The 11,352-nt window shown below is 37.8% G+C and overlaps 1 protein-coding gene across 3 annotated transcripts; it reads right to left on the reverse strand.

The window, feature by feature from the left end:
* Positions 1 to 1,484: 1,484 nt before the first annotated feature.
* LOC137945709 (uncharacterized) lies at positions 1,485 to 10,768 on the reverse strand. Of its 3 annotated transcripts, XR_011111019.1 has the most exons (15): positions 10,644 to 10,768; positions 8,249 to 8,342; positions 7,958 to 8,101; positions 7,739 to 7,854; positions 5,963 to 6,114; positions 5,682 to 5,770; positions 4,550 to 5,093; positions 4,264 to 4,440; positions 3,990 to 4,177; positions 3,748 to 3,827; positions 3,422 to 3,533; positions 3,247 to 3,321; positions 2,973 to 3,156; positions 2,436 to 2,682; positions 1,485 to 2,023 (listed from the first exon to the last, which is right to left on the reverse strand). XR_011111019.1 is itself a non-coding variant. In XM_068791695.1 (14 exons), exons 2-13 carry the CDS (start codon positions 8,336 to 8,338, stop codon positions 2,989 to 2,991), a joined length of 1,935 nt encoding a protein of 644 aa, XP_068647796.1. In that variant the 5' UTR covers positions 8,339 to 8,342; positions 10,644 to 10,768; the 3' UTR covers positions 1,485 to 2,023; positions 2,973 to 2,988. The 3 variants fall into 3 exon arrangements, 2 of the variants coding, with proteins under 2 accessions (XP_068647796.1, XP_068647797.1); XM_068791695.1 differs by lacking the exon at positions 2,436 to 2,682; XM_068791696.1 differs by lacking the exons at positions 2,436 to 2,682; positions 10,644 to 10,768 and adding an exon at positions 10,181 to 10,194.
* Between the last annotated feature and the right edge of the window lie 584 nt (positions 10,769 to 11,352).

Raw genomic sequence — 11,352 nt, forward strand, 5'->3', positions numbered from 1 at the left:
TCGAGCTCAAACCGGGTTCGAGCTCAACATACATATAAAGATAAAAAAAAATACATAAATACAAAAATATCACAGAGGAACACACACCTCCATCAATAGTGTTTATTCCATTGGCATGCTACAACATTAGATGTTGACAGATCCAAAAGGGTTGAATCATCGATCATCTTTGAGGTTTGAGGTAAATAAGAGCAACCATGAACCAACTTGGCTTGTTATACTTAATGACCCTTATTTCAAGTTTGATGTCGATCCGAGCTCAAGGAAAACCTGAACTGAGTCGAGCTAGAACGGTTTGGCTTGGTGTCACCCTCACATAAAGTTAAGTTTGGTCCTCTCACAGAATACTAAGTTATTTTTAATAAAGATAGTGGTTTGATTATCACAATCCATAGGTATTGTTAGTCAGGCACACACACAAAATTCAAACAATAGAGAATGTACCCAAATCAACTCTTAGGTAATATGAGTTGTAACTCACTACATTTTACTTTTTACTTCGCCTAAATCCTACAAATAAATGGAATTAGGGATGACATCGAACCGAGCCAGTTCGCGAGTGACTCGAGTTCGCCTCGGTTCGATTCGGTTTATCTGGATCTCAAACCGAGTTTGAGATCCAGATTCGGCTTGTTTAAGTTAACGAGCCGAGTTTGACCGAACCATGGTTTGATTCAAAAACTTGTGAACCGGCTCGTTAACTTAACGAGAATCAGGGAGGCGGGACCCGGGACCGTAAGGTACGGGAGGCTGGAACAATACGGTGACAACAGCAACATAACGTCAATATTCACCCAAATGCCTTCAGAATATCTTAAGGTGAAAAGAGTATGATTAGAGGAAGAGAGGCCCGTTAGTGTTAGAATCTGAGGAGAGTCTTAGGAAGAATGTTGTTATGCTAACGACCGCTGTTAGAATCTTAGGAGTCTTAGGAAGGAGAATGAGGTGATTGACTTGTAGACTGGGAGATCGTTCCTGCATTCCACTATGAAAAATCTCCTCTAAAGCTGTTTTGTTCCGTGACAGGAAGTTTCTTGACCTCTCGTTTTGTGGCATTTTTAGGTAGTTCAAAAGCCAAACCTTAAAAAGAGAGACTTCCGTAATGGAAAGTTTAGAGAGAGAGAGACCTTTTTCTTTCGCTGGCTTTCATTATCTGAGGAAAGTATGTCGTGGTACTCAAAAACACTTTCGTTTGAGGTTCCTCCATCAAAATCAAGATGTCCTGTACGTGCGGTTCAAATTAGCTCAGCTAAAACACAATTACTGATGTGATTATTACTGAGAACGGAAGCAGTAATTTACACCAGATGTGTTCTTTAAAAGAATGTTGAGAGTAGAAGCATCTGATCTCCACTTACCCCTAACATGTCTACACACCATCAGCCGCCCCTCCAAAACCTGCAGAAACAATTTGCAAACCTGCTTCCACCACGTCCGTAAAAACTAGTTCAGCACAACTGGTACAGCACTTTCAACCTAATTAATTATCCAGCTTGCAGTTGAAGAAATTCAGGATTTAGTAGCAATTGCATCAATTAGACTCCACAAAAGATTAAAAAATAAACCAACTACAAAGAATATCATCTGTTTGCCCTGTATAACAGTTCTACATTTTATTTTAATTTGGAAATTGTGATACAATTGTACATTTTTTCACCCAAATTTGGGGGATGCTACTCACATAAGTAACAACTTAAACATAGAGCCCCACCAAGTAACATTCAACCATAATCACTCCGTCGTCAAAATTTTGAGAATCGCATGTGTACTGCATCAAGAACATGGGACTTAACGAGCTCTTTCAGATGAAACATTTACTATTAACTTGCATATGGAATTTGCAAGAATGGGGAAAAGATCCACGAACCATCAATGCACCTGATATAAAATACCTACGTCAACCCTCTGGTTCAGCAGAATTCTGTCCAGTGATCATTTTTAATGGAGGATTGATCATCCTCCTGGCATTTTTACTTTATTGATAACCTCCACCACTAGATTTCAGGATAATTGATATTCCAGACTGTAGATAACAACAAAAATTCACATCATATCAGTCTTTTTCCTTCACTAACAACTTGATAAATCAAAACTACTAGGGGCACGCAATCAACCACAAAAAGAAAAGAAAAAAAATTGAAACCATCTACGATCAAGCATGCAAATAAAAGAGATGCTCAGGCATCATGATGGGTCCTATCTAGGCTGAAGGACAAGACAGTGTAAGTTTTAGTAAGAAGAAAAGAAGAACTGCTGAAAGACAACAGACAGAAGGGATGACAAACAGGTCGTCCTATTTCAGTGACAAGTGAACTCCTCTTATAGTTATTTCATGAAGTAGTTGGACTTGAACATTACATAAAAAAACAGAATGCTTCATTATTTCAATAGATGCACAATTTTTGGAACAAGCATGGCTAATTCACCAACTGCACCTGGAGAATGCCTTCTTTCCTAATCCCAACCAATCAACTGGAAATGGACAGACAGTTCCACATTAATCACCATAGCCCCAGCTTGAAAGCCTATTTTACACATGCACAAAAAACAACATACAGATAAGCAACAATCGCTACATTATAGTGGACAGTAACTTGGGTACTGAACGTTTTAAGCAGTTAATTGTTGTTCTCATTTGGCTTGACAGATTGGCTTGCTTTCCTGCTATCTTTTGAAGAATTCCTGTAACAGCCCCAGAAACACAAAGTAAAACGACTCATATAGACCATCTTTTGCTGTCAAAAACAAGACTTGGTGTCTTAGGCTATAGTCTTAACTGAAATGGCCGTAATTAAGTCACAAAACCTCCCTAGACACTGAATAAAAAGTCACTTAGTAATATAAAATCGCCAAGCACTCTCCGTCACTAGAATCAAATGGCTCAAACTGGAAATAACATGAATGAATGCATTTGCCAAAAGAATAATAAAGACATGTAAAAGCAAAATAGTATATGAGAAATAGAAAAGTACCTTCTGTAACTGAATGCTACAAATCACCATCATCGCTCGAGCTTTGTGACATGTCATCCTCTTCTTCCCCATAAACAAATTCATCAACCTCTTCCTCTTCTTCATCTTCATCTTTATCTTCAATTTCATCGACCTCAGAATCACCCGATACTGCTTGTACTATGTGCTGCCCAGCCTTATCAATCTATGAATAATGAGACAGACCATCTAAGATTCACCAGAAACATAATTCCATAAAGTCATTAGCTGAGTTCAGCATGAAAATTTAATTAACCTGAGCCCTTATTAGCTGAAGCCTTCCTGATAATTTTAGAAGAGGTTGAAAAGCAGCACCTTTAGATGTCGTCATCTAAAAGAGAAATATACATCAAAGGGGCCATTGGAGGAAGATTGATATAAGAGAGAAAATACATGTAACTCCACCGCAATGATGATTTGTTAAATTATACCTCAAACAACGAATCAACTAACTGTGAAGAAGACTCCTGAGATAGGATAGTGTGACTATGTTTTACCAATATAATGCATATCAATAGCAGAACATCCTTTCCAAGTGCAGACCTGCTACAAAGAGACTTCTTCAGAAACAATAAAATGCACTAACCTTAGGGAAAAGCATTTTGAAGGAAAGAAAGTTGTCTTTCTCCACTTTCTCTTTAAATCACGACAGAGGTTAATGAGTAAACATTACTATTGCTCAGACACACTATTAATCTTTGACCAAAAAGTGGTCGAAAAAAAAAAAAGAGCTGAGAAATATCAGAGCATGGCTAACCTTGATTTCCACATTGCAACCAGGGCCTTAAGAAGCTTGTATGCATCAATACCTCTCATACATGAGATAGTTGACTTCATCTGATTTACAAGACAGTAAGACATGATTAAATCTTAAAGAAAGAGAAGTTTGATTGCTTGAGGTAAGAACAAAAAAAGTCAACTGATCAAAGATAAAGTGCTTCATATTTGACTAAATTGCATCCAATCTATTCAGATTTGCTATTTTCTAATGCAATAAACCTTTTTGGGGGCAAGATTAGCCTCAATCAGTAATTGGACATCATTTGCAGTAGTAGAATTTGGAGCACTGCCATTGGGTGTCCTCCTTTGTCTTTCTCTACTTGAGTCATCTTTCTTGTCAAGGATACCTAATGACCGCAACCTATCCTCCATGCTCACAGAGTCCTCTTCAACTTTCTCCGGGTCATCTGCATTGTCAACGCAAAAAAAAAAAAAAACTCTAAACCAGCCCTGGACATCATAAGACACCAAACTGAAATATTGTTTCACACACCTTCCACCTTCAGCATCCTGGTTTTTTCTTTGCCATGAACCCCAACATCAACCATAACCTCATCAACGTCAACGCTTGAATTCTGCATACTCTGTTTTCTCTTTTTGTCATTAAAATTATAGAGCTTTGGAATAGGAAGTATCGCATCTTCTGCATTTGCACGGTCCAAAGCAATTACTGCTCGAGTAAAAACACACTAGTTAGCTTCACCAAAGAATCAATCTTAACATTTCAGTTATAAGAAATTACAATCACTTAACAATAAGAAAATCTGCATGTTACATACCTTCAGTCTGAAAAAACTGAACTTTCTGGTCATCAAAAGTTTGATGCTTGGGCAAAAGGACGCCATCCTGGGAGGTGCTCAAGACTATGTCCTTGCCATATTGCAGATGGAGTTTCTCAAATTTTGGTTTGATTAAGGAACCATAAGCAACAAAAATTTCTTCATCAGCAGATTTTGCAATGTCTTGCAATCTTCCAGCAAAAATTTTAGGTAATGAAGCATTGTGATCCCTTAATATGGGGCCCTCAAAAGACAAAGAGATCTTTGTAGGCCTTGTCTTGCGTAATTCTTCAATGTTCCTCCCAAACCAAACATAAGCAATACCCAACTCAGTAATAGCCAAAACAAACAACCCTACATCAGAATCCTCACTTTCAGTTCCTTTTGTATCAAGAGAAACAGCAGGATGATCCATTGAAAGGACACAGCAGGCATGCTGTTTCTTTCCACCATCTATTTTCCAAACAGCAACATATCTTTCCCCAACTGCAGATGATAGGATGTATTTCCCATCTTCCATGAAGGTCATACAACGAACAGAGGCCTATAAGAATATAAATAGAAACAATAAAACAGAAGAAAATAACAACTATGAAAATATAAGACAAATCACACATGTGATTTGGTTGATATTCTGCATACGTAAAAGGTAAAATAAGAAAAGTACAAACAAAATTATAAAAATCATCATATATAAAAATCAATATATAAATCATGAAGTATGTTCAATTGTATGAAGAAGTCTTGTTAGAATAGGCTACATTGAGTTTTGATGTAATATGAACTTGTAATATAGAGTCTGAGTGGAAGTTAATAACTTTTGAGTTCAATGTAATATGTTCTATACATCAATGAAGTTGTAGACAAGGATAATATCTCATTCTACCTATTTTATCTCTTCTTTTTCTTCTCATTTCCCACAGTTCTGTTCTTCTCACTTCTTTCAGTTTATCTGTACACTTTCATTATTTTCTTTCGATTATGAAGCTCTAGATTTCAAAATTTACAGTAGAGATGCTTCCAGTGGTGATAAATAGGAAATTAAGCAACATAGCATTTGTATTTTTTTTTTGTATTAATCTAGTTCCTATCAGTGGGTATCCAATACAAGAGAGATGCAGTAAACACTCACAGGATGCCCAGAAAATTTCTGCATACTCTTAAAATCTGAAATACTGAAAACTTTAAGCTGTGAAGCTGCTGTAGCTAATATTTTCCCATCTGAAAAATAATAAAGGACAAATGTAGAACTCAAGTGAGACAAAGAAGACAACAAAATGGGAATATGAAAAACAATAAGGAAATTGTGATTGATAAGTTTTTAAACACAATAGGAAATTATCAGCTTAAAAGTTTCAGCAGTTTTTAAGCTTAAAACATGGGTGAAAGAAACCTGTCCAGTAAAAACCATACCAGAAGAAACAGATATGCAGGATATTGCTTTGGTGAATGATTTAAACTTTCCCAAAAGATCTCCTGTTGCACCATCAATTTGGCAAACCATGCCATCAGCTCCAGCAGAATAAATGCATGAAGTACGCGAAAATGATATGGCATTGACACCCCTGCCCATTGGAAGAAAAAAGAAAGGATATTAATTGATGAAATAAGTTATCTAATTGCAGATTTTAATATTCATTAAAAAAATGATCGAGGCAATAATAAAAAAAATTGAAATTTTAATTCTTTAAAGAAACAGCTACAAACGCTAATCGTAATGGAGTTATCTTTATAATGAAACCACTGAACAATAATCTTTTTTTTTAAAGGATGTGTATATATGTAAACAAGAGAATTATAGAAATTACAAAGAGGAGAGCATGTCCCTGACAACCATGGATTGTAGGGTAGCTCCGTTTTTAGCAAGCGCATCGGCTGCCGAATTTGCGGATCTTGGAATGTGAGACCAAATACAAGATAATAAAGAACAACTTTCAATAATCTCCCAAAAAATGTCCCAATGATGCCACAGGGGAGGGAATGCACACTCGCGCCAACCAATGACCACCTTCGAATCCCCTTCGATATGGAGAGGGCCGGAGCACTTATCTCGAAAAACTCAAAGCCCATTGAGGAGGTCGTGAAGCTCTACCGAGGTAGAGTCTGAAATACCTAGAGGGCCGGCATATGAATAAATCTGGTTACCTAGGTGATCTGAGATAACCCCGCCAAACCCTGAGAGTCCAAGGTTACCAAAAGAAGAACCATCAAAGTTCAACTAAAGGTAACAAGGATCAGGAGGGGTCCATTCCTGCATAATCCGGGCATTTGTCTTCAAGTGCAGCCTAGCCAAATTAAACCAGTTATCACGGACAGGAGTTCCCACAAATGAGGAGAAAGACTTCTTTGTCAGGAGCCACGAGAAAATATGCCCAACCACTCGATCCGCCACCCGATTTGCAGATTCGATTTTTCCTTCAAACCTTCTGCAATTGCGCTCATTCCATAAACCCCACAGTATAAAGCTAGCACAAACCGATAACATCATCTTGCCGAGACCAGGAAGGGACATACCAAGTAGAGATTTACTGAATGACATCAAATCGGCCGCCATACAGTATTGAATCTCCATCCTATTGAGAATGGATGTCCACACCTTCCAAGAGAAGATGCATAGAAGCAAAATGTGACTAGTGGACTCAGCTTCGGTATTGCAGAGAGGGCATAAGGGATCTACTGAGGGGTGACCTCTTCTTCTAAGCATGTCAGTTGAGAGAATCTTGCCGAGGCAAACACTCCACATAAAGAATATAATCTTTGGAGGAGCACAAAGACACCAAACAAAAGAGACCGCATGAATCTATTGAGAAGTATTCCAACCATTGATGAAACTGAAGGCAGATGATACTGAGAAGATGCCTTTTTTCTTTGGCCACCAAACGAGCTTATCTGCCACCAAACGAGCTTATCTGCCACCAAAGGATGAATTTTTATAGTGGATACTGAATCCATCAATCGGCTGGCTTCTAAAGCCTCGGAATCCGAGAGTCCTCTTCTAGGATGGAGGTTCATACCACCCTCCTCGAAAGCATCGGCAACTGTTAATAGGATTATTATTTTTTGTTTGAATGAGAGAACTGTTGCACATTGTTTAATATCATTGCCATAGTAGTTATCATCATTTACTAGTTAAAGAATAATACTTGGATTGGTAATGAGAAGCAAAACAAGTTTCAAAGAGAAACTCACCCAGGGTGACAATCATTGACCCTCCACTTCAATTGACCCAAGGAAACATCCACAGCCAAAAGGTCACCAGTACTTGTCCCTAGTATCAACAATGGTAGCCCTGCCTTTTTCCTTTTCTGCAGATGATGAAAATGAGACATTAGCTATAAAAAAAATTAAAAAAAAAGAGCCATGTAGACCAAAACAGGAAAAGCCATTACACAGACGTGGGCCACTAACCTTAACTTGCAAATTCATCCACTTCATACATGTGTAGTCAACTGAAAGATGCCCACTTTGAGACTTAGTTTGCAAAACTGTACCATCAGTTGATGTTATATCGACAAACTCAGTCTGCAGTTGACCTTTCAATGTATCCCAAATCTGCACAGAAATGCCAGAATGAAAATAAGACATACACATGCTGTTATGTTTGAATACATTTACTTGGAGATGCAAAAAAACCTTTGCAAGCATCAATATTTTCCCAAAGAAAGAGAAAAATGCATGAAGCAGGAACATGTGACTGACCTTGATCCGACCATCTCCTAATGTAATGGCACAAAAGTCCAATGAAGGACTGAATGCTGTTAAAATGTCTCTAATATTTGATGAATCCATAATCCTGTCATATAACAAAAATTCATACAAGTGATGAAAATCTAAGTTACTAAATTCTTGATTTTTTTATAAAGACAAGAGAAAGATGAAAACAGACAATTTTATGCTGGTCATAAACTATAAAAAAATCAAAATAATAAAGAAAGAACCAGGTAAATGTATCTGAGATATAGCCTCAGAAACATTTACCAAGTTACAAGTATAGTGGGGAAGGATCACTTAGTTTGGAAGTAAAGTTTCAATTGCATGCATTAAGGTATAAAACATGGCTTCTCCTAGTTTTTGTTAGCTTCTGACCATTATACTGCAGGTAATTATCCTTATATGCACATATAATTCCTAGTAACTGATTCTTATGTCTTATTAATACGCAAGCAGATGCGTCATTCACGGCGCAGTCATAGACAGACGCAGCACAACCAACATAGATGAATTCGTATGCTGCCCAGCCAAGATGGGATGCATTGGCAACAGCGCCAAAACGGCGATTTCAAAGAGGTATGGCAGCCCCAAGTCATTAAAATGCCCACCCAGGGGCAACAGCACCTTTAGGCAGCTCATAAACACGAAATAGCTAAGGCGCCATAGCAACAGCAGCAGTAGGGGTACGGGGGCAAGCGCTGCCAGCAGCAGCTGCGCAGGTGAGCAGCAGGTGTGGGGAGAGCATGTGAGCAGTAGGCTAGCGAGCAGCTTGCTGGTTGGCTAGCTGTTCTGTTCAAATTTTGAAATTTGAGTTCGGGGGCCTATCCAAACAGATATAGACTAGGCTTTTTTGGGTGGATTTAGGCATGTGTTTTATGTCATTTTTTGAATTTGAATAAATAGGGATTTGCCATGCTTAGGTGGCAAATTATCATAGGCTAGGGTTTCAATAAAAGAAAAGATGGGTTCATCCCTATTTTGCCAATAAATAAATTTTCTAAACAAGATGTACACATCTCATTTTCATACAAAGGATTCCCCATTACACTCAAGGTTGTGCTTCTCTACCTTTTGGATAGGCTGACTAGCCTACTTTTCGTTTGGAGTAAGCTAGGCCACATGCTGAGGTTTTAGAAGTGATTGCTCACTTAATCTAGTGGTGCCACACTTATGCATTAATTATCAAGAAAAAAGTGTTCTTACTTTGCTGAGATCAAATTACAAATAATCAGAAGATAAAATATATAAAAACTAAAATAAAAAAGAGACAGGTAATAGACTACCTCAAACAATGAAGACAACATAATGATTAAAAAAAAAAAAAAAATCAGAAGAAGCAACACCAAAACAAACAGACATTCTTGCACACCAACTATTCAAGTAGGCAAACAATCATCTACTAAATGAATATTTTTATTCACCCTATGGCATACCTTTAGGGAAAGAAAGAGAGAAAATAAAGAAAATAAAGTAACAAAAAAGGGGGAAGGGGGGGAGTTGGAATATAAATTTCTTTTCAACTTTTTTCCATTGTTAGGTTGAGAAAAGAATTAAAAGAGAAAACAGGACCGAAATTAGCCTTATTTATTTCTTAGCAAATTGAGCAATTTGAGAATCTTCGCCACCAAAAGGGCACTCCCAGTGGGCCTGATTCATGTGCATAATTCAATACCCTTCAATATTGTCGAGGGCTCACAAATCTGAAATTATTAATAACATAAGATCTCCAAAGGTATTGTGCATTTGAAGGAATTAAACATAGACGGGGTCATTGTCCATTTAAACACTTGAGCTTCAAATAAAAGGAGAGAATCAAGTACAGAAACTGTTGTACGATCGTGGTGTGCAAAATTTTCCAGAAATAACAGCTGTAAGATAATTTTATTTTGCATTTTCAGACTCCGTTAACCATCTACCTACTTTACAAGTGCATGATTTCCATTTGGTGGAGTATAACTGTACAAGCTGCAAGGTGACTCAGCTAACAGAGGGAAAGAAAGCAAGCGACATGTCCCGATCCGAACAAGATGAGAATACGCGTCTCCCCTCTGTAGAAAGCGAGAAAGAGTTCAGCCGGGAGGGGACTGGAGCAAGCAAGGGAGAGAGAAAGAGAACGTATAGCTTTACACTAGCGAAGAGAAGAGAGAGAGTCCGATAGATGAAACTCCCAGTGACGGAGAAAGAGAAGAGCTCCGTAAAATTTTCTTTTCCCTCGCTCCCATACCAGCCAGGGCTGATATGCGTATTACTCCAGAGGACGAAAACATGTTTTTTTTTTTCCAGAATTCATATAAATGCATCATAAAAACACGAAAATAACTAAACTATCATTCGATTTCGAGTAGCAGCCTCTACAACCTAATTCATACAGCAAGACTTATACCTGTTGCTCTCCGATGTGAATTTTACCAAGTTTCTGCAGCCTCCTATTATAAATGATGGCAAGCAGCTGCGCTCGACTCTCACCTCCTCTAAGCAAGGAAGAAGAATGCGTCAAAGCGTGAATTCAAAAGTGGAGGGAAGAGTAAGCTTATTCGGATAGCAGAGGTTTAGGGTTTTAAGAAGACAACGACGCCTTCTCAAATGCCCAATATAACCTTGTGTTATTAATGACCGGCGCCCATAAGAAAGGATAGTTTTGGAATTATATCACACAGACCCTGTCTCACAAATCCTTCTCATATCTCTTTCCTACGCATTCTTCGTGTTGTGCGCAACGCACTTAACTACCTTCGGCGTTTTTGTGTTTTTTGTAGGTATTTAAGGAATAGTCTCACATAGATTAGTGAAAAAAAATATATTGAATTCATTAGTTGGGAAAGAAGTTTCCTAAAAAGCTAGTCATTTTGAGATGGGTTTTGTACCCAGTCCCACATGGATTAGTGAAAAGAAGTATATTAAGTTTATTAATTGGTAAAGAGGTTTCCTAAGAAGGCTAATCATTATTTTGGGATGGTTTTTGTACCCAAGTTCACATTAGCCTTTGATGTGTAAAAAATAAGAAGAAAGAAAATTAAAGATAGAGAATACGAAGGGGAGAAAATAGAGAAGAGTCAATTGAGAAAAAAACTAAGATTGAGGAATTTCACACT

This window comes from Aristolochia californica, unplaced genomic scaffold (assembly GCF_029961685.1).
Source record: "Aristolochia californica isolate CCGP_79_NKW_82.1479 unplaced genomic scaffold, dmAriCali1.0.hap1 SCAF_12, whole genome shotgun sequence".
Lineage (NCBI taxonomy): Eukaryota > Viridiplantae > Streptophyta > Magnoliopsida > Piperales > Aristolochiaceae > Aristolochia > Aristolochia californica.